The sequence below is a fragment of the Meriones unguiculatus genome, chromosome 8, assembly GCF_030254825.1.
Source record: "Meriones unguiculatus strain TT.TT164.6M chromosome 8, Bangor_MerUng_6.1, whole genome shotgun sequence".
NCBI lineage: Eukaryota > Metazoa > Chordata > Mammalia > Rodentia > Muridae > Meriones > Meriones unguiculatus.
This window is the reverse complement of record NC_083356.1, coordinates 23,239,254-23,260,624: the sequence shown is the minus strand read 5'-3', so window position 1 is coordinate 23,260,624 and position 21,371 is coordinate 23,239,254. Positions and strand designations below refer to the sequence as shown.

Genomic DNA, 21,371 nt, shown 5'->3' with positions numbered 1-21,371 from the left:
GTGGGGAGTGAGGGACCAGACCCCTTTACTTTTCCCAGATGTTTAAGGTTGATGGACTCTTTTAGGGCTCTGTTCCAATCCCCATCAACAGCAGCTGCAGCCAGCAGTGCCCGCCAAGCCCCTGTGCCTCGAAGTGTTTCTCTCTCTCTGTCTGTCTGTTTTCTCCAAACTGCCACATCGTCCATATTTGGTCTCTTCAAACTGCTACTCAACACAGGCCAACACTTAATTCCACACCTCTTTCTCTGCTCTCAATTTATATTCTCAGAGCCCTAGACCACGCCCCTCTCTGTGACACACGTGGAAGGCCATTACACATGAAAGGCCATTACCGGCTGGCAAAAGCCACACCCTGTAGGGGATAATTAGCCACTGTGGTCAAACTAAAGCCCAACTAAAATCCCACACTTGGGATTAAAACAAAAACACACTTCCGTAACATAACTGAGTTTACAAAGAACCCCAAACTTCCAACTACCCTCCCCCACCCGTGTGTGTGTGTGTGTGTGTGTGTGTGTGTGTTGCAGCCAAGAGGCTGATTTCAGGTGTCTTTTTCAGTGGTTGGTTCTCCACCTCCTATTTAGGGACAGGGTCTCTTGGTCATTGATTAGAACATACTGATTGGTGAACTCATTGGTTGGCCCATGAGATTCAGGAACCCACCTGTCCACCATTCTGTAGTCCCCCAGTGCTGGCTGCACAACTGCTCCTGGCTTCTACATGGGTGCCAGGGATCTGAAGTTAGGTCTCCACGCTTGTAAGCCCTCTTCTGATGGAGCTGTCCCTCCAGACTCTCTCTCTCTCTCTCTCTCTCTCTCTCTCTTTTTTTTTTTTTTTTTTTTTTTTTACTTAAAATCATGTCTACAATTTATTCAAAAGTCAAGCTGGGTATGATGTAGTGCTAACATTTGGGGGGATGAGGCAAGAGGGCACTGAATTCAAGGCTAGCCTGAGCTACACAGGGAAGAAAACAAATGAAAGACACTGTTAATTGAAGAGCTAAGTTCCCAATAGCACACATGGAGGCGACGCGGGTTGCTTGGTTTTGAAATCTGTATGTATTTTACATGCAGAAGGGTGAAGATTCCTGCCACATACCTCTGGTCGGTGTGTGTGTATGAGAGAGAGATAGACAGAGACAGAGAGAAAGAAAGAGAGAGAAGGCTTCCAGTTTTTCATCGTTACCTTCAATGGCTCTGTTTATCTCCCTATTGATTTATAAGAGGGTCCCATGTGTCCTGGTATTTACTATGTAGCTCAAGTTGTCTTCACACTTGCAGCAGTCCTCCTGCCTCAGCTAGCTGAGTGCTGGGATTACAGGTGTACACCATCAAGCTGGCTTCTTTTCCTCTTTTTGTAGTTACATATGTGTTCATGTTTCTCAGCAAACAATTATCATTGAAAATTTGAGCATTTCCTGTAAGACTGCACCTTCTAAACGGAGGCCAGATATGTCCAAATCCTCACAAACACTGTCGACGTTGGTGATTCCCTCATCTGGTGGGTGGGGAGGCTAAGGATCAGAGAGGGTGAGAACCTTGACTAAGAACACCCAGACACAATCCTAACCCTTCTGGAGGAGAAGTAAATGCTTTTCTCATCAACCCCCCAGTGGCTTTTGCAAGGACAGACGTCCCTCCACCACAGACCTCCACAGGCCAAGCTCTCCTGGTCTCCTGCTCCACCTCCCCACCCCCCACAGATACTTAAGCAATGGCTTTGGTGAGAACCGGCTTTGCTCTCCAATCACCGGTGGGAGGCGAAAACTGCCCGCTCAATATTTCCTCCTAATGAGCCTCCGCACTCCTGTTGCCTTTGAGGAGGGAAGCGAGCTCTCTGCCACCGTCGCCCTCATATTTATCAGCTCTGTTTACCTGCGGGGTGGCAGAGGGAAGGAGCGGCGTTATACATAAATATCATGAAATCCACCGAGGGTGGCGGGCAGAGCACTTAATCCCACCTCCGTCACTAACAACTTAGAATCTGAAGAAGTCACTCTCTCTCTGTTTTCTCTGTCTCGAAAGTAAATAGAGGGTAACACGCTTTAAAAAAAAATCAATTGATGTTCCAAAGGAAAAGGATGTGTGAGGGCGGGGTAGCATCTCCATGTTGTACTGACACGCACTCCCTCAGTTCTGGCGATGCTGGAGAGCCTGGTCTCGCCTCACCTATCTGCTCTCCTCCCAGGCCTGGGTGTACTAGCACCTCCTGCCTTGCCTCCGAGCACTTTTGCCCGCTCTCCTAGGCTGGTTGGTCCAAGGCATGTCCAGGTGAGTCATTTCTGTTGACACCTTCCTTCCGGAGCAATCCAACTTTTCTGTTTTGGATTAAAAACACAACAAAACTCTGTGATCCTGCTCATCCTAGGGACAGTTCGACCTGTGTCGGTGCCCACAATGGGGCCTGGAAGTGCTCGCCTCCTTGCAGAAGACTGTGTATAACCCAGGAACCTCACCCAAACCACAGAAACATCCCCCAGGCTGCTTCCGAAGCACGAGACAGGGTCGTACTGAGACCCCAAGTCTTGGGAGACTCCTCCTGAAAGGAGCAGGACAGCCGTGTGTGTGTGTGTGTGTGTGTGTGTGTGTGTTGGGGAGGGGAGGTATGAGGGCGTTTAGACAGAGAAATTATTTTATTCTTTTGAATACTGGATCCCAGACTCCACTTGTGTGGCCTCCCCAGTTCTCTCTGTGGGAAGAGGAGAAGTAGCCAAAGGCATGGAATTTAGCACAACTGGTTGAGTGCTTGCCTGGCAGGCACACAGCTTTGGGCTTAAGCCCTATAACCTTAGCATACACCTGTAATCCCAGCATCCTGGAGGTTAAGGCAGGGGGATCAGAGATCCAGGGTATCTTCGGCTACGTCACCAGTTTGAGGCCAGCTTGGGTTGCATAAGACCTTGTGGGCATGGTTGCTGGCCAGCTTCAGGAAGGCCCAGAGCTTGTGTCAGAACAGGACAGGACCTTGGACAGAGCCCTCTCCCCATTCCCGGGGCTGCTGTGCTCCTGGGGCTCTCTCAGGAAACTGGCTGGGTGCTGCACGTATCCTCAGAGGTTAGAAGCTCACTGTTGGCTCATCGTTCTCTACAGACCGTTGGCCACTGTAGGGCCATGCAGAGGGACAACTTCCCTGCTCACGTGGCTGAGTCCCTGTCCTGGTCACTGCAGTGGAAAGGCTCCATCTCTGAGAGTCACGAAGGAGCTATGTCTCAAGGGTGCCAGCGACTCTGTCCACCTTCAAAGCCTCAATGCTACCTTCATGCTGAGGACTTCTCTGACCTCCCCATTTCACAACCCTCATCCTGTCTCTGCAGGGCCTCTGTCCTCCCTTGCTCTCTCGGCCCCTGACAGCAGGTACTATTTACCTGCTTCACCCAACCTCTCGCCCAACCCTCTGGAACACGAGCTCTGAGCATAGACATCACTCAGCGGGAGGGTTGGTACGCAGCAGGCGCTCACACACATTCAGGACAAAGAGACCTGGCGCCGGGGAGACGGTTCGCTCAGCCAAATGCCCACTGTGTAAGTGTGAGGACCTGAGTTCAAATTCACAAACCCATGTAACTACCAGGCACAGACGCACACATCTGTAACCACAGTGTTGCTGGGGTTGGGGAGAGGGAGACAAGTGAGACAGACAGAAATCCGGAGCTTGCCGGCCAGGCGGCCTGGCTTCATCTATGAGTCCCAGGTTCAGCGAGAGACCTTGTCTCAAAGTAAGGTGGAAAGGGACAGAGAAGACCCTTGACCCTTGACTTCGGCCTCTGCCTCCCACCAATACAACCTGCACCCACAGTTTCACCGTGAGTGTCTGCTCACGGACAGCACGTCTTCAGAGGGATAAAGCACTTGCCAGCCTCCCACCGTGGTGTCTGGCCCCAGGAGGAAAGAAGAGCCACATTGACTCTCCTCACTGGCTTCTGCTGCTTTGGACTCAGGCCCACGTTCCTCCCACCCAGGCCCCTGCCAACCCACCTCCCTCGGCTTCCTTCCTCAGCACGCCCTGGACTAGTCCTCGTTGGCCAGTAGCTCCCCCACTGGAAGGCTCCAGAGACTCTGCACCTTCCGTTCTTGCTGCTCACAGCTGCACCCCAAGATAGCCACATGAGGACTGATCTCAGTGTCAGTATTCCTTCTCCTTGGGGTCCCATCCAACCCGGCCCCGCTACCCCAACTCCCAGCTACCGAAGCTCCATTTTATCATCTGTACTGTCTGAAAGGACCTTATTTACCGGCAGAACCAGTTTGCCAGGAAATGTAGCCCCATAGGCTCAACACCCAACCCCTGTGCCTTCTCCATGAATAAAACTCAGCTGATCTCCATTCCCACTGTGCTCGCCAAGGCTCCTCAGCGTGGTCAGGCACGCTCACTCATTATGCCTTAGACCAGCCAATTTGAAGCCTGTGGGTCTGTTCAAATCTCCTCCTAGGAAGCAGAGGGAAGCATGCGTCCTCTCTTTCTCTCTCTGGGGTGCCACGGAAGGAGCGGCACACTCCCCAAGGTCCACCCTCCGTCTGCTTTTGTCTGCTGTAGTCTCTGTAGATTTGGCACGTCTGTGTTCCTCAATGGTAGGAGGCAGCCATGACCCCTTCAGCTGTCAGCTGAACAGTCCCCCCTGGCCCTTTCCAGGTAGGAAGCAGCTTTTTGCCTAGTGCCACACGGCATGAACATGGCTCCTTTTCCTATGCCCCCATCAGAGCTCTCTGCAAGGTCCCTGGTGTTCTGGGAAGTGGGAGCCTCCCCCACGAGTCCTCAGAGAAGCAAACCAATTGCAAGGACCGTTCTGCATTCCTACAAGGGCACCTATACCCAGCCTGCAGCTGGCACCAGCTCTGCAGCCTCCCTGGCCTCTAGCAGGCGAGCCTAGTGCCAGTAGCTCTTACTGGCGGAGCCTTTAGCCGCAGGACTGTCTGAGGACTTCCTTCACTAGGTTCTTTATTCTGCCTCCGCCACCTTGATCTCACAGAAGGGCAGAGTAGGGAGCAGAGGGGTCAGAGGTGGCCGAGGGCAGCCACGGAGACAAGTGACCTTTACGACATGGTTTCTGTAGTACAGGATCTCTGGCTAGATTCGGGGTCCCAGCGACCAGTTTTAGGGCGATGGGAAATGCTTCCTGTTCTCTTGGTTGTACATTGAGGACCTTCTGTGGCCTGGCATTGCCAGTGTCTAGACGTGTGTTTGGCCTGTAGTCAGCCCTCAGCTGTGGTTTTCTGAAGTTGCCAGCCTGTAGTGGCCATAGTCAGTGCACGCTATGGAGATGTGAATGAGGAAGGGAGATGTGAGGCGTGGGTGCTGGCTGTTGCTCTGTGCCTGGATGGCCAGCACAGTTGTCTCTCCTTCCTGTGACCTTGGCAAGAGGCCTGACCTTCACCCTCTGCAGGCAGCATGGCCTCCACAGCTCCTGCCAAGCTCAAGGGGAGGAAGGAGGGAAACTAGGAGCTGCTGGCTCCGGTGTCGAGCGTTCTGGCTCTGCTGCCCCTTGGCTGAGCTTAGTTTTCTCCTTCCAGCTTGTCATTTGTAAAAGTGGGATATTAACAGACTCCATGCTGTAAGGACAGAATCAGCGGGTGCGTGTAATGCGCTTAGCTCATGTAGAGACGGTGGTGGGTCACCAGCAGCAAACAGAGCCATTCCACCGTGGCCATTATCACAGGAGCACACCAGGGGCTGTGCGTCCCTAGCTAGTTCTGTTGGCCTGACACTCTCCCCCATAATAAAGCGGTCTGGGGACAGGAGGTGACAAAGCTCTGTGGGCCAGGGGGTCACAGAAGAAGTAGGGGTCCTCAGGGAAGACAGACAACCCTAGGAGGCCTCAGGTGCCAGGCTGCAGCCACAGCCCTGGTGTGGACAGGCCGTCGCTGAGGCGTGACAGGGTGAAGTGGGGTTTCAGAAGGATTAAACTGGTGGCAGTGACGGCGTGGAAAGCAGCCCAGCTCAGTGCACAGGCAGACACAGCTCCAGACACTGGAGCAGACAGAGGTGGCCATTACAGGAAGAGACCAGCTCCCAGCTGTCTGTGGGTTCTCAGCATTGTAGCTGGGAGAGGCTGGCTGAACCCTATGCTGAGCAGTGGGCACCCAGGGAAGCGGGCAGGGGTCACTGTTTTTCCCAGGGACAGGACCCCCCTCAAGGAAGCGTGGTGCTTGGAGATCCTCCAGACAGGGGTGATCGCATGTATTGAGGCTGTGGCACCTCACAGGTACTTCCAAACCGGCCCGGGGTTTGCCTTCTCTCCTGAAGGCCTACAGGGGGCCTGCAGGCATATACATGGAGGGCAGAAACAGGGGTCAGGGGTACCCTGTGATTGGTCAGGACAGCAGTGGTTAAAGGCACAGCCCCAACTAAGAACGGAAGCAGACACTGCTCTTCTTTCTCCCTGTTTTATTGAAAGCTGTGGTGATATTGAGGAGTTCCGGGTGTTTCCTTCTTCTGTCTCCTGGAGAGACGAAGGTCTCCTGGGTTCAAGGCGGCCGAGCCCAGCCTAGCCAGCCCTGTGGGACAGTTCACTGTAGCCTCACACCAGGGTGTGGAATATGTCCACCTTCTCCCGGTACAGCTGGTGGAACAGCTTGGCCAGACAGTGGAATGGGGCTTCGTAGTTGTCCATCTCCTTCTGTGGGGGAAGTGAGGGGGCCGTGAGTTTACGGTCTGGGGAAGCTGGGCCCCTCCTGCAGGCGCCCCTCCCTTCTGGCTCCTGACATTTGGTGTCCGAGAGTGTCTAGGTGCTGTTTGGGCAGCTGCTGTCACAACGCAGATTTTACGGGGAAACTGGGATCGAAGGAACACTCGGACAACTGCATGACGCATGAACAGTGGGGCAGGGTCTGGGCTGAGGTCTATCTGTGGAGATCCTTGTGGCCACTAAGGTTCTGTGGTGGGGGGGGGGCGTGAAGATGAGCCCCTTACTTAGCTTTGACAGGGGTCCAAAGGCTGAAGCAGAACAGCAGACAGATGTGTTACAGGGAAGAACCTGGCCGTAGCCTGCCCCCAGGAGGGGAGACGGGGAGGACAGCTACAAGGGCAACAAGGCACAGCCAGGGAAGGCAGAGCACACACAACCGCCTACTGGAGATGGCAGGCTGCAGCAGGGACCTTCTGCTCCAGGGACCAGTCATGGGGTAGGGGCAAGGCCAAGTGGGTACAGGGTTATTTGAGAGGAATGTGCTGAGACTTATGGGATGGTGCCAGATCCCAACAAGAAGGAATGGCTCCTCCTGTGGGGGTGGGGTGGGGAGGGCATCTCTGACACCATGGCAAAGCTGGCTCTCTGTTGGAGGTTTAACAGGGGTTTCCTCCTCCCTGACCCCCAGGGTAGCACTGGCTGGGTGCTTGCCTTACATGACTAAAGGTGCCCATTTCTATTTCACAGAGGGTTGGGAAAATTAAGGAGCCTGCCTTAGGTTGCACCCAAGAGTGGCCAATGGCAGGCCCCCCAAGGTGACGTCAGAGGGGCTGTCAGGAGGAAGAGCGCACACACAGAGCACCCTTCTGACATCGTGGCCACTATTCACCTGCAATGCAGGTACCCTTATTATTTTTCCTGTGTTTGGGCCTAATGTCGCAGCACCAGGGGGTGCAATGCAGGAGCCTGTATCTCAGACAGCTTTTTTTGTTTGGTTTGTGAGATAAGGTCTCTTCACCTTGGGTTTCTGATCTGCCTGCCTCTACCTTTGGAGTTCTGGGATTACAGGTATGTACCCTGGTGCTGGTGATCGAACTCAGAGAGCCCTGCATACTACACAAGCACTGTCCCACCTGAGCTAGATCCCTCGCTGCCATAACCACCACCAACATCACCACTGTCATCATCACCACCGTCATCACCACCACCAACATCATCATCACCATCACCATCACCACCGTCATCACCACCACCAACATCACCACTGTCATCATCACCACCGTCATCACCACCACCAACATCATCATCACCATCACCACCGTCATCACCACCACCAACATCATTATCACCATCACCATCACCATCACCGTCATCACCCCCAACACCATCATCACTACCACCATCAACATCACCGTCATCACCCCCAACACCATCATCATTTTAAGATGCAGCCTACTACGCAGTCCAGGCTGGCCTTCAATTCTTAATCTTCCCACCTCAGCCCCACAAGGGGTAGGATTACAGGCACACACCACCATAGCATCTGGGCCTTAAAAAAAAAAAAAAGTGGCTGCAGACAGGAGATGCAGCTAAGACTGTGCAAGGGCCTGTCTGAAAAGCTTTTCAGCGGCTGGCAAAGGCGCAGCCTCCGTGAGAGGCACTGAAGTGTCTCTGATGAAATGGGAGGAATATCACAGAAGTCAGTGTGGCTGCACTTTACGGAGGAGTGGATGAAGCCGGGAGGGTGGAGTGGTCTAGCTGGACAGTGTATCCCGATCCCAGGCAGGTAACCTTTAAATGGTGTGGCCGTAAAAAGGACAGAAGCGCAGCAAGCCTGGGGAGAGAGCTGCCTTGACTCCCCCACAGCAAGGGAGAAAGAAGCAGGAGCAAGCAGGGGAGCTGTTGGCCAAGAAAAAACAGGGTCCTGTGCCGGGAGCGTGCTGGGAGAGGTGGACAGTGTGTGGCCCGGTGTGAGCACCTGTGCTAGGCCCCACACAGGCACAAAGGCCTCGTCAGCGTCGCCTCTGCTTGTGTGGCTGCCATGTCCCAGGCAGTCAATGTCACGAATGGCACCCCACCACCTAAGTGTCCTTAGGCGCCGAGTGGAGGGAAGGAGGCCTGTGAAAGCTCAGTGGGAGAGTTTTCAGACCAAGTCAAAAGCTCTCCAAAGCATTAGTTGGGAGGACCCGTCATAAAACGTAGGGAACTTAAGGCCCAGAAGCCTCCACAGACACCATGGAGTGCCTGGAAATAGATGGAAATTGAACCATTTTCCAAACGCATTAAGGGGGCCCGCCAGCGACAGAGCCCTTTATCCGATGACTAATTATCATCCTGCGCTGACAGCGCGGGCTGTCGGGAGGCGACGTTTGGAGTAGACTCAGGCAAACCCTTGGTTTGACTTAAAATTCTGCTGCCGAGGGGCCTCCAGGCAGGTCAGGTGAGGGGTCAAGGGGGAAAGGCCAAGACCTGAGCCTTCCAGCTGGACAGGGCTGCATTCTGGTGGGTTCTATTCCTCCTGTACGAGGGGGAGATACGCAACCTCTCTTGAGTCCGTCTGATGACTGAGCAACAGAGCCAGGAACAGCTGCCTTGTCAGGTTGCTGGAAAGGTAATTTGTGCAATCCTAATCAGGCGTTTAGGCCCTCCCCATGGAGAAGTGGACTTGGCCTCGCTCTGACACTCTATACGCCATCCCTCCTTAGCCATAAACGGTGGGTTTTGAAAATTCTTTAAAATTTGTTCAAAGAACTCCTTTTGGACTTTTTTTTTGGGGGGGAGGGGATGGCTAGAGATGTCAGACGCGGAGGGGCGTTTAAGGGCCAAGGAACTACGGCAGTCTCTCCCTTCGGAGGGACTGCTGCACTTCAGAGGAAGGGGAGGGGGGTGGGGCTCGGCAGCATCTCAAACCACGTTGGGGTTATGTTCCCTTTTTAATTACAGCGTTCTTAACCAAGCCACCAGTGGCGCTCCCGTTAGCTGCAACTCAGGGGGGACTAGTTAACTCGAGCAGTTAATACCTGGCGCTCAGCCGCAGCCTCTTCAAGCAGAATTTATGCGCAGCCTTCCTGACACCTGAAGGGAGCTGACCAGTAGCCTTGGGTGACTGACTGATGTGTTGGGGGCAGGAGATGGGGGTGCTGGGGGTGCTGGGGAGGGGGGAGGGGCTACTGATGAAGGTAGAGGAGGAGGGGATGGGGAGCTACTGAGAGCCGGGGGTATATGGCTCAGTGCTCGCCCAAAGGTGTGCGGCACAGCCCAACCTGGGAGCCCTTGATAGTGACAGCTCTCTCGTTTGGACTTCATTAATCCAACATCGTGATAATTGGACTCGAGGCATCCATCTCTGTACCAGCCACTTGTTCTGGGATTTAGTAACAGTGAAAATGCCGTACTAGGGGATCACTTGTTTTAAAACTCCGGCGTGTTGAGCGTTTACTGGGAGCCAGACTTTGTGCTAAATGTCTTATGTTTGCGTGATGATCAGCAAAGGGCAGCTTCCTGTCCCCGTATTTACAGGTGAAAAGCTCAGGGCCCCACAGTGGACAGCACATGCCCACGGTCCCAGAGCCAGGTCGGCTCCTGGGCCTCGGGAGGCAGAACACTCAGACTGAAGGCTATGCCTTGTCTGGGTATGCACGGCCCCCAATGACCTCTTTGGAAAGCCAAAGAATTGGGTCTGGAGACCCTAAAGTGAGACCTCATGCAGCAGAGCCACTGCAGGCCTAACAGGACTCCCTGGCAAGGCTCCTGAGTGAGGGCTGTGGCAGCCTGCGAGGGTGTGGCATCTGGGCCGTCCCCATGCCTGTGGTGGAAGACCCAGAAGGGGTATCCGACCTGCATGGACAGAATCGTGTGTCCGGAAGTCACAACTTTCAAAGTTGCAGATGTTAGAAGGCATCTGTGTCACTATGCTGGACAGCCCTGATGGTGCCAGTCACCCGTCACTCCCCCTCTAAGAGGGTGCTTACATCCAAGATGACACTGTATGTTGCTATGGGCATGAGGAGCTGGGGCTGGGCTCGTGCTGGTCATGCGGGCCCAGAATTGGGAATTGGGAGCCACTTCCTCTCTCAAAGAACTATCCGGTAGGCTCCTCTGAAACCAAGAGCCAAGGGTACGTGCACCCAAAGGTCAGGGAAATGGAACACCTCCCACTTCAAAGTCTTTCCAAGAGAGATGCCCAGAGCTCTGCCCAGGGTGGACTGTCTGCCCTCCTTCACAGGGCCACACGGAGGACTTGCACAACCAACGCCGAGCAGAGGTCCTGGGGAGGATGTGAGCATCAGAACCGTCTGATTTAGATTCTGTATCCGGTGGCAGGACCACTCGATGCATCTGAGGTCATGTGAACTCCGGCACAGAGCTCCGCCAGATCAGTGGCTCAGGGGGTGAGGGTACTCACCACAGACGTTTCAAAGAATTCCAGGCCTTGGCCCAGGGCCCATGCCTGGGCCTGTGCAGAATCTACTGTGCGTCGGCCAGCCAGGTCTGTCTTAGTTCCCACCAGAACCCCTGCTCAAAAGAAATAACCGCAGGGTTACGGGAGGTCGGCTGCAGAGAGAGGGGTGTGCGATGTTTCAGGCGACAGAGGCTGCCCACTTGAGGTGGTGTGTGCCAGCGGGAAAGGTCCCCAGGGGCCACAGAGGACAGACTGGCCGTGGCTGTGCACACGTAGCTCAGTTCAGAGTTATCTCATGGCTTCAGATATAACTATGCTCCTCACCTCCTTAGAGCTGTAAGCGCCAGGCAGGCCTGGGATCAAGTTTGGAGGGGCATTTGTGCTAATTCCCAGCACATGGAACCAACATCGGACGTGCTCATTAATGCTAATCTCGGGCCTGGGCTCAGAGTCAGGGACTCAGGTAATTGAGCTCCATTCCCAGCTGCCTCGGCTGTGCTAATTTCTCAGCCCGTCTCTGGAGGCCGCTTTCCCTGGCCTCTAATGAGGAGAATTTGTTGATCTCACACAGGGATGAGAAAGAAACTGATTGAAAGCGTGCAGGAGTGGCAACGGGGCTGGAATGTAACTTGTGCCCGAGAACCGGAGAAAATGAGGGATTCTTCCCTTAGAGTTAGCTTTCTGGAAACGTCAATTCGGAATACAGCACTTTCCTCCTGATTGTCTCGGCTCTCCCAGCTCTGCCTGGTGGGTGACACTATCTCCCCACACCCAGGCTTGGGGCGGCTTTGAAAACCACGAAGCAGCAGTTTGAGGGCACAGCGAAGGACAATGAAGTCAAAGACCAAGGGATTTGGGCCCTCGTCCTGCTCCCAACATAGCTTGCACTGCCGTGAGCTGAGGCCCCTGAGTGGAAGGACGGAGGTGTGGCTGTAAAAAGTGCTCTCCGCAGTTCCTACCTGGGAGGGAGGTACCCGGAGCCTGGGCCCGGACCTTCTCCAGCCACTTGGTGCAGTTGGTGAAGGACTGCTCATTGGTCACATCATAGACGAGGCACAGGACATTGGGATTTTCCCACTAAGCATGAGACAGGAGAAGCACATTTCAGGGATGTGACAGGGACTCCTGGATGGGGGAGAATCCGGGCTTTCAGAGAGGCAGGTGATGTGGGTATGTGAGCTGGGAAACTGTCACACACACTCACGGATGGCCGAAGTGCACCACGGAACAAATGGAGGAGGCCAGGCTCAGCGGCACTCATGTGGGACAAACATTCCCACCTGGGAAAGGGAACCTTGAACCTGGGTGAGGGGAATTGCTACCCAGAAGAGGGCAGTGGCTACCAGGCACCTCTCCTCAGGGGCTGCCCGTGCAGCACTGAGACGCCCCAATCAGCGAGGTTGTCTGGCAGGGCCTCACTGTTATGACTGAAGAAATGGCTCAGAGCGTGTGTTAAATGGCTGCATCTGACAGCTTCCGGGAGCGGTCAAGCTGCCGAGACGGGCTGTTTACCACCCAGAAGCCCTCTCTTGTCTCTCGTGGTTCCACTAGTTCACGTACCACAGTTCTTTTGGGAGCCCACCACCATGAGGCTATGGCGTTCTCCCAAACTGCAGGCCACAAAGAGTGCACCTTCCTTCGCTGCCTAGTCCCTGGGCCTAGGTCTGCCTGCATCTTCTTCATAAGGGTGGGCTTTTCAAGACTTGGGGACACTTTTGGCTTCTTCCGTGGCATTGCCACCAGCCTAGTGCACACTACACTAACACCTGGAGGGGCCTCTGTCACCTAGTGAAGAGCCAGGCTTCCAGGCTGAGGGCTGTGGACCTCGTGGATGGCTCAGAGGCCCCAAAGATCCTACTACCAGCCTGTGATAAGGGCACAGGCTGCCCCTGCCTGGGCTGTGAATGTTCCCTCTAGTGCATGGGGTCTGGGTACTAGCCCCCTGTACAGTTAGGCCCTGTTTTGTCTGGAGTGTCAAGTGACCTCGTGGGGCCTGCCAAGACATTCTAATCTCCTTGAAAGGCTCGCCCAGGATGGGCTCTGGAGAGCTTGGCAGAACAAGACCAATGCTCTGACCCTTCTTGGTACAGGGGAAAGGGCAGAGCCTCGTGCCTGGCTCTAGGCCTCCGTAGAGGGGAAGGGATCGGTGGTCCTGTCCTGGGAGACTGGGGGAGGGCTGAAAGACCCTCAGAAGGGGACATTCAAAACCAGGAGGCTTGCGGGGCTTGGGGGCGGGGAGCAGCTTCAAGGACTGACCAGCTCCTTGTACATTCCAGAGCAGGAGGTGACCGTGATGGGCAGGAACATCTACCTGCCACGTGGCTCAAAGCCCCAGCTAGGAGGGATGCCCCTTGAAGGATCGTGCCTGGCCACTTCCGATGGTCCCAGTGTGTCACCATGGGGAGTGCCACGGGGGAGAAGGGTTGGGCAGAAGTGGGTGGTGATGACGGTAGGTAGGGGAAAAACGACACACTACTCACCAATTTATCCAGCATTTCGGAGAACAGCTCCTTGCTGGCTGAGTCAAAAATGAAGAGTTCCTGGAGCCAGAAGAGTGCGTGTCAGAAGAGAACTCGGGGAGAGCCAAGCCAAGGTTTGCCTGTTCAGCTTGGGGTGGATTCAGGAGTGCACCTGCCCACGCGCCTGGGTGCTTTCACACATGCTCTGTCTTCTCCGAGGCTCCAGAGAGATGGCGAGCACAGTCCAGGGTGCCCGGGAGGCAGAGGTCTAGCTTCCATCTACCTCCTGTGACCTGGGTGGCAGGTGACTCACCTTTCTCAACCGTAAACACACACACACACACACAAAAAAAAAAAAACCATGGGAGCCAGCTGCCTGCCCACCTGGCAGGACAGACCGCCAAGCAGTCTGACAAGCATTCTGGTGTCCAGAAGGCCGGCCGCTGTGTGCTTTGTTAACCAAACGGACTCTCGGGTCGGATAACAGTTCTTGGTAAAGGAGGTCACGGATGAGGCCTGGGCAAGACGCTTAAAGTAGGACAGCCTGTTGCTGCTCTGAGACTGTGAATGTGTGCTCTGGCCACAAGGCCCCCAGCCTTCCCAGGCCTCGTGGAGACCCTCGTGGAGACGCTGCTGCTTGCCTGGAACCCCCTCGGAGATCCTGAGCCCTTCCTGGTGTAGCACCTCCTTCCTGGCTCTGAACCCTGCTCGCTCTATAGCCTGCCCTGTACAGTGGCTCCTGCCTCAGCCTTTCCTGTGGCATCAGGGGACCTGCCTTTTGCTCAGGGGTCTCTTTAAGAACCTGATAAAGCCAGGAGAGGTGAAGCACGCCTATAATCCCAGCACTCGGGGAGGCAGAGGCAGGTGGGTCTCTGTGGGTTTAAGGCCAGCCTGGTCTACAATGCAAGTCCAGGACAGCCAGGGCTACACAGAGAAACCCTGTCTTAAATAAAACAAAAACAAAAACAAACAATAAACAAAAGAACGTGATGAATGCAACAGACCTTCTCCCTGGGAGCAACCAAATGAACGTGACATGAGAGACTACAGAGGGATCCAGTTAAGAACTCAGATAAAGACTGGAGAGATGGCTCAATGGTTAAGAGCACTGTCTGCTCTTCCAAAGGACCCAGGTTCAGTTCCAAGCACCCACATGGCAGCTCACACTGTCTGTAATGCCAATTCCAAGGGATCTGACATGTTCACAATAAGGCACATAAAATAAAATTAAATCAATTGTTGAAAAAGAAAAGGAACTCAGATAAAAGACACCAAGTTCTTTTTTGGTAAGGCCGCCATCCCAATCCCCAGAGCCCTTCCTCAAAGGTTCCCTGTGTCCCAGCTCCATGTCCTTTGCAGGGAGGGAACCCAGCCCCAACTGGGCTTCAGGGCGCCGTGACTCACCACACTGTCGTTTGTGTCGAGAACGGGCACTGTCTTCACCACCAAATCCACGCCTGTTGTCTGCAGGAGACAGCAAGATCACAGGCGTTAGAGGGCCCTGCGGTGGGGCGATCCCAGGATGAGGAGAGGCCCCAGACCCCTGAGGAGTCAGTCCCAGCTGAGCAGAACTCAGAGGCCCTGAGGACTCCCAGCTCCCCTCCTTCCGCCAGGCCTGACAACCATGTGATGCCCTGGTCAGTCCCCTCCGAAGACAGTCCCTTGTTGGTGGCCAGCAGAAACTGAGTCTCTCAGGGCATCGTTCTAGGGATCACCCTCTCGCAGTTTCTTTATGCTGTGGCCAGGCGGGGACTCTTCGGCCCCAGCTCACCAGGGTGTAATTCTTCTGGAAGTGGGTCCCGTCGCTGCGGAACATCTGTACCAGGGCCGTCTTGCCTACGGCTGGGTCTCCTGAGGCCAGAGAGAGAGAAGGAAAAGTCATCACTTGGGTCCCATCAGGCACGAGCACCCCCTTCTAACTCTGGAGTGCTCACCTCAAGACCAGAAGCTTGGCTGAATTTTCAGAGCAAATGTCTGCAGCTCCCGTGGGGACCAGGCAGGTCGCCAGCAAGGGAACCGGTCTGGGAGCTCTTTAAAGCTTACCTAGGCCACACACATACATCCACCTCACAGGCTGTGACCCACAAAGGGACAAGGGTTAAGGAGGGTTCGGAGCCCTGGCAACGGAAGTGACACGTCTTCCGCCAAAGCACAACCCGTGGGGGAGACCTGTCACGTTCAAACTCCAATTTACTCGAGGGTCTGGCCTGCAGAAAGAAGGGAGCAGAGGCTCGGGACCCTACCGGGCTGAGCCCCACACCCGGCTGAGCCACTGCCGGCACCCTCATCTGCACTGACAGTGAGGAAGTTGAGAGGCTGCACTCGGTGCTCAAAAACTCATTTTCAAGTGAGGCCCTCCATCTCCGTGTGCCAGGTGAACACTGACCTGCCAGGCTTAGGAGCACGCACATGCACACACACACACACACACACACACACACACACACACACACACGCACACACGAACACACGCGCGCGCATGCGCGCGCGCAAACACACACACACACACTCCCCACCCCCTACGGTCATTTCCTACAGCCACTTTGCCCAGCTGAGCCGAGCCCTTCCCTCTCTGCACTGCCCCTGGGAACCTGCACATCAGAAAGAAAGGTTCCTGTCAGTTTTCCGGCCCAGATCATGGGTCTTTTCCAAGACAGGAGGGGGCAGTTTCGTATGGGGCTCTTCCGGGCCTGTCAGCGGGGGCAGCTCAGGGTGCCCTGCTCTCGGCTGTCCCTGCAGCCTTGACCTCTGCTGATGTGGCTGCTTTACTGGGTCAGGCAGCTTTCCCGCCTTGAGAGCAGAATACTGATGCTCACTTCGTTGCTCAGGAGTTTTACAGGACACCTGCTTTCTGCTTTCTGCCCCTCAGGTATGTCACTGTCACCACCACCACTGCCCCCGCCCTTGCCCCCACCCCAATTCCCAGTTTCTTGACTCCCAGCATTTGGGACGGCCTCCGCCTTCACCCTGATTCACAGCGGCTCCCTTTGCCTGACTCCTCCAGTCTTCGGCTCTTGACATGGCTGCTCCTGACTTTTCCCCGCCTGTGATTTTCTCTTGTGAGGCTGTGGTGCCTCCATGCAGGACACCTCTGTGAGGGCTGAGTAAGCCATTCAGGACATGGTTTCCTGCTGGTGCTTCTCAGAAGAGAACAGCCACGGGCCTCGCCCTCCTCACCAACCCTTCACTTCCTTCCCTCCCGTTTTGTGTCCCCAACTGAAGTCACAGGTGAAGAGAGCCGGGCTCATCCAGGTGACTGTCTGGGATTTTAACACTGCCTTGCTTCACCAGGCCCATCTGGCTGACTGTCCCTCCCTGCCCCCCACCATCCTGACTCTCATTCTGCTCCTAAACCTGGGAGGAAATTGGCTCTTTCTCCCTGGGAAATTCCCACACAGATTGGTTTTGGTTAATTCCAGGAATCTTTCTGCTGACTGCCAGTCACCAAGGCTGGCAGCAGAGCTCCTGTGTGGGCTACGGGGAGGGATCCGAGCATGGAGAGGCGGGGGAACTGATAAACAGCCTCTAGGAGCAACAGGATGACAAGCAAAAAGCCAGACAGCACAGCTGAGAGGCAGAGCATCGGAGGGAACTCGAGAAACCTTGAGAGCCTGTGAGCCCACATGCTTGCTGCCTACAGGGTTTCCTGGGGCCATGGCCAGGGCTGGAAGACCAGGCTGCCTTGGGAAGGCACCATTTGGGGCTATTCATGATCTCATAAAGCCTGGTGTCTGCTCCTGGGTTCTCACTCATGAACTCTAGATGGAGTGGTAGCCGCAAACAGACCCCTGTTGCCCCACACCTGTTATGTGGCTGTGGTGACCCTGCACAGGCCCTATTTTGTCACCACTGCTAGGATCTGTCCTCCGTGCTCTGCTCTTGTCTCTTCTGCCTCAGCTACCCACACCTCAGCTTGGGATTAAGCCGAGGGCCTCATGCGTGTGAGGCAAGGGCTCTGTTACCCAGCCACAGCCCTGGTGTCTCTCATGCCTTGACCCTTGCTGTCCTGGGCTGGCTCTTTCCCAAGTTAGCTGGGTTTCCAGCCACATGTGGGGACTTCCACTGTCTTCTGTGGTTTGCTTGTCCACAGCCAAGGTCATGTCTCACCACAGACCCGAGCGATGTCTCCATTTATCTCACTCTTCCTGTTCACCAAGCCTCCTTGCTGCCCAAGGATGTGGCTATCACCTCCTCCTGCATCCTGCTGTCATCTCGGTCTCTCTGTTCTGGGCTGTCTCTCAAGTGGATACCTTGAGCTCTTCCCCCGCCACCCACAGCTGCTCTAGGAGCTCAAGCTTCATCTTCAGGGCTGGGAGCCCCTTCTTAGGGCTTCTGTAGCCAGCCCTGAAGAAAGGGATCCCCCCACGTGACTACCCCAGTGTCCCTGCCTGATACCTGATCTGACATCTATAAAACGGTCGCTGATGAAGAGTGTAGTCATCACCAGGACATGGGCCCCACAACTGGCCTGAACCCAGAAATGGCCTGGGTTGCACCTGGCTCTGAGTCCCCTGCCAGGGGACACAGGTCCTGGTGGCAATGTGGCACGTGTGGTGATGTGGCCCTAGGGTGACTGAATGGGGTGTTGTAGCAGCCAGACGCCATCCCTCTCCAGAGCCCTGGGCCTGGCTCCGTGGGCTCCTTCTCGCTCTCCACCGCTGCTGTGTGCCTCTGCTTCTGCTGGCCGACTCTGGCCACTCTCAGACCTGGAACCGCTTGCCATTAACTTTTCCTGACAACCCAGGCCACCAACACCAGCTCAGCCTCATCAGAGACACAGTCACAGAACAGACTGGCTGCGATGAGTCCTCTCATTTGCCCACCGCACGAATCCACGACTCTCTCAAGTCAGCTCCTAGCTGACCACCCGACTGTCTCCAGCTGTCCCTCGTCGAAAATCTGGCCACACCTGCTGGTACTTTTGTTCCCTGGACACGGCCCGCCCTTTCCAATCCAAGTCTGAATCCTGTCCTTTCTCTCTGGGCAGCACTCAGCTGGCTTCCTGTGTGGCCTCTGAGGGCGTCTGTCCTTCTGTTGTCTTTACCAGGGTAGCTATCATATCAGGTTCATGTAATCGGCAAGGGGGCCAGCGCTACACTCCAGGGAAGCGTGACTATTGTCCCCACATCCCTAGACAGATGGTCCATCACCAAAAAGGCTAAGGCTTGGGGCCGGGCTCCAGCACCACACTAGCGGTGTGTTAAGGAACCGTGTGAGTTATCTAACCTCTCTGTGTCCCCTTTGCTGCATCTGTAAAACAGGCTAACAAGAGTACCCACGTCACAGAACTGCCAGCGTCAATGAGTCAGTAGGTCCTGTGTCTGGGACGCAGTGCTGTTTGTTAAACAGATGAAACACAGATGTGTGTCAACTGTGCTTTTTTTTTTCTTCCTCCTCTCTGTCTCAAGCGACAGCTGTGTCTGAGGCGCTCCTCCGATCCGACACACGAACAGCCCACAGTTCACACTTGCACATCTGGGCTCTTCCTGGTGAGGGTGCTGTACAGGCCGATTGCGGCTTGCACCGTGACTCAATGTGGTAGATGCTCCACAGACATCCATTGGGCGACGATACCTGTGGACTGGGAATTCTGTGAGAGAACACGTGGGCCTGTGAGGGGTGAGGAAAAAGAGCTAGGGAGGTGTGTGTGTGTGTGTGTGTGTGTGTGTGTGTGTGTGTGTTTGTGGTGTGGCAAGGGAGGCGTGGAGATTGAGAATCTGAATGTGCTTCCATTGGGGTCCGTTGGTTCCCAAAGGGGAGACTCCCTAGAGGCCTTAGCTAGAAGCTGTAGACTGAGGACCAGGCTGGTGTGGAGGCCCAGAGCCACCAATGAATGGGCCTGGAATCATGGGACAGGCACAGGGCCAGGAGGACTGGGGTCAGACAGGTCACCTGGAGCTGGACCCAAGATCTGGCTCAAACAGCTCTGCTGTGAGACCAGTGCTAAGTGTCTTCACTGCTCTGGGCCTTGCTCTCCTCCTCTCAGTTGGGGATGACGTCGGACTGGCTGGCAGCTGTGAGGATGAGGATTCGTTAGGGAGACCTCCACTGCGGGTGTGACATGGGAGCAAATCCCAGGAGAGTGGCTCGTGACAGGAGCCCCTTGCGAGCTAACCAGCTGAGGAGGAAGCAGCAAAGAACAGCAGGCAGGGCCGCCCACTTAAAAGGACACTTAACTTAAAAAAAGAAGAAGAAGATGTCCCCAACTTACCCATGCGGAAGCGGAACACTTTCCAAGGCAACAGTGCCTTGAGAGGACCAACCGCATCCTTCTGTTACACAACACTGCCTCCCCTGGCGCCCCAAGAGCTACATACAGACTTAGGAGAGCCAGGCTTCCTTCTGCTGCAAGAGGGTCAAGGCTGTCACTCATCTTTCTGCCTGACCTTTTGTCTTCAAATCAGAAAAGTCATTAACGGGGGAGGGAGTACCATACCCCTCCCCTTATGTTGCTTCCTGTCAAGGATGTTGTCCTAACATGAAGAAAAGTAGCCAACCCTTTGGACCCACGGTCGGAGCTCTGGAGTCAGGCAGATCTGGCAATGCTGTGTGGGACCTTCACGGAGTGGGGGTGGGGGTGGGGGTGGGGGTGTCGGCCCTAGCTAGCTACCACCACTCAGTCCCCCGTGCAATCTCAGGATCACACAGAACCTACCCTGGCATGGCAGTGTCGGCTCGGTACATACACGTTAACCAGTGCCCACACAAGCTAAAGCGAATAGCCTTCGGAATGTTCGCACTGGCTCGAGGCACGCCCACAGGTGTGAGGACAAAGCTCGCTCACTCTGCACCTTATCTGGTTAAGTCTCTTCCACGCTCGAGGCATTGTGTCGGCTCTAGGCTCGTCACTCATCGTGCTGCTGGCTATTTCCATGTCAGCCAAAAACAACAAGATTCCTACTTCCGGGGAAACGCCACGTTCACGCTCTCAGCAGGCCAGCACACCCCACCTCATCTTCCTGATGTCAGAGGGACCGAAGCCAGCGTCACTGACGCCTAACTTTGGGGTACAGTCCATGCTTGTACTGACGCACCGGCTCAAGTTTGTAACTCTACCTGGTGAAGGTGGTCTCAAAATAGGGGAGACAGGGGACACAGCTACAGCTACAAACGTGCCCGAGGGGAGTGGGAGTGTCCGGTCGTGACTCCACCCACTCCCAGCCCCCTCCCTCCTGGGAATCTGTTCTGTTGGTCACCGCAGCCATTCCTATGGGAGACAGACAGTGGACGCGACCGTACATCCAACCTGCCTGAGTTAGGCTCGGGCTCCGGGGACCACGCGTTCAAGCGCGTTTACCACTCACCTGCTAGAATGCATTTGGCTGCTAGCTTCACCATAGCAACCCGGTACTAGCAGTGATGCCGGGCTGAACGCGGATTAGGATTCGGGGACCGCTGACCCCAGGGCCTGAGGCCGTGTTGGGTGGAGGCTCGGGCGCTACGGTTGTGGGGACCGAGTGCCCCTAGGCTCTAAGCAGCCTTCAGGGGTGCCAGTCGGGAGGAGTGGATCCCGCTCCCGGCCCAACCTTTCTGTCCAGGCCTTAGAGTTGGGTCACAACCACTAGTCCCTCTGGTCCCAAGAGTCATGCCAAACGGGCTCCTGGCAACCATCACCAACCCGCCTCCTCTCTCCATATTGTTCTTCGATTGGTTACTACCAAACACTCGGCGCCTCCAGAGACCCAATAGAAAAAGGAGGCGGGAAAGAAACGTCTTTTTTCGCGGCACTGTGCGGAGCGGGTTCTGCTCTTTCACTGCTCTCAGCTCAGCCAATGGCTTCAGACGTTGTCAATCACCCCTGGCCGCCTCCTGGCGTCTATGGAGACTCAGCCCAACCAGGAGGCGGCTGGAGGCGGGAGTTAACAGGACTTTCTGATTGGCCAGTGCG

General features: G+C 55.2%; 1 protein-coding gene across 1 annotated transcript; it reads right to left on the bottom strand.

The window, feature by feature from the left end:
• Nucleotides 1–6,366: 6,366 nt before the first annotated feature.
• Ift27 (intraflagellar transport 27) lies at nt 6,367–21,112 on the bottom strand. The gene is made up of 7 exons (XM_060389106.1): nt 20,788–21,112; nt 15,255–15,334; nt 14,888–14,947; nt 13,505–13,564; nt 11,984–12,101; nt 11,028–11,137; nt 6,367–6,613 (listed from the first exon to the last, which is right to left on the bottom strand). The coding sequence occupies exons 1-7, from the start codon at nt 20,819–20,821 to the stop codon at nt 6,515–6,517; spliced, it is 561 nt and encodes a 186-aa protein (XP_060245089.1). The 5' UTR covers nt 20,822–21,112; the 3' UTR covers nt 6,367–6,514.
• Nucleotides 21,113–21,371: the final 259 nt, after the last annotated feature.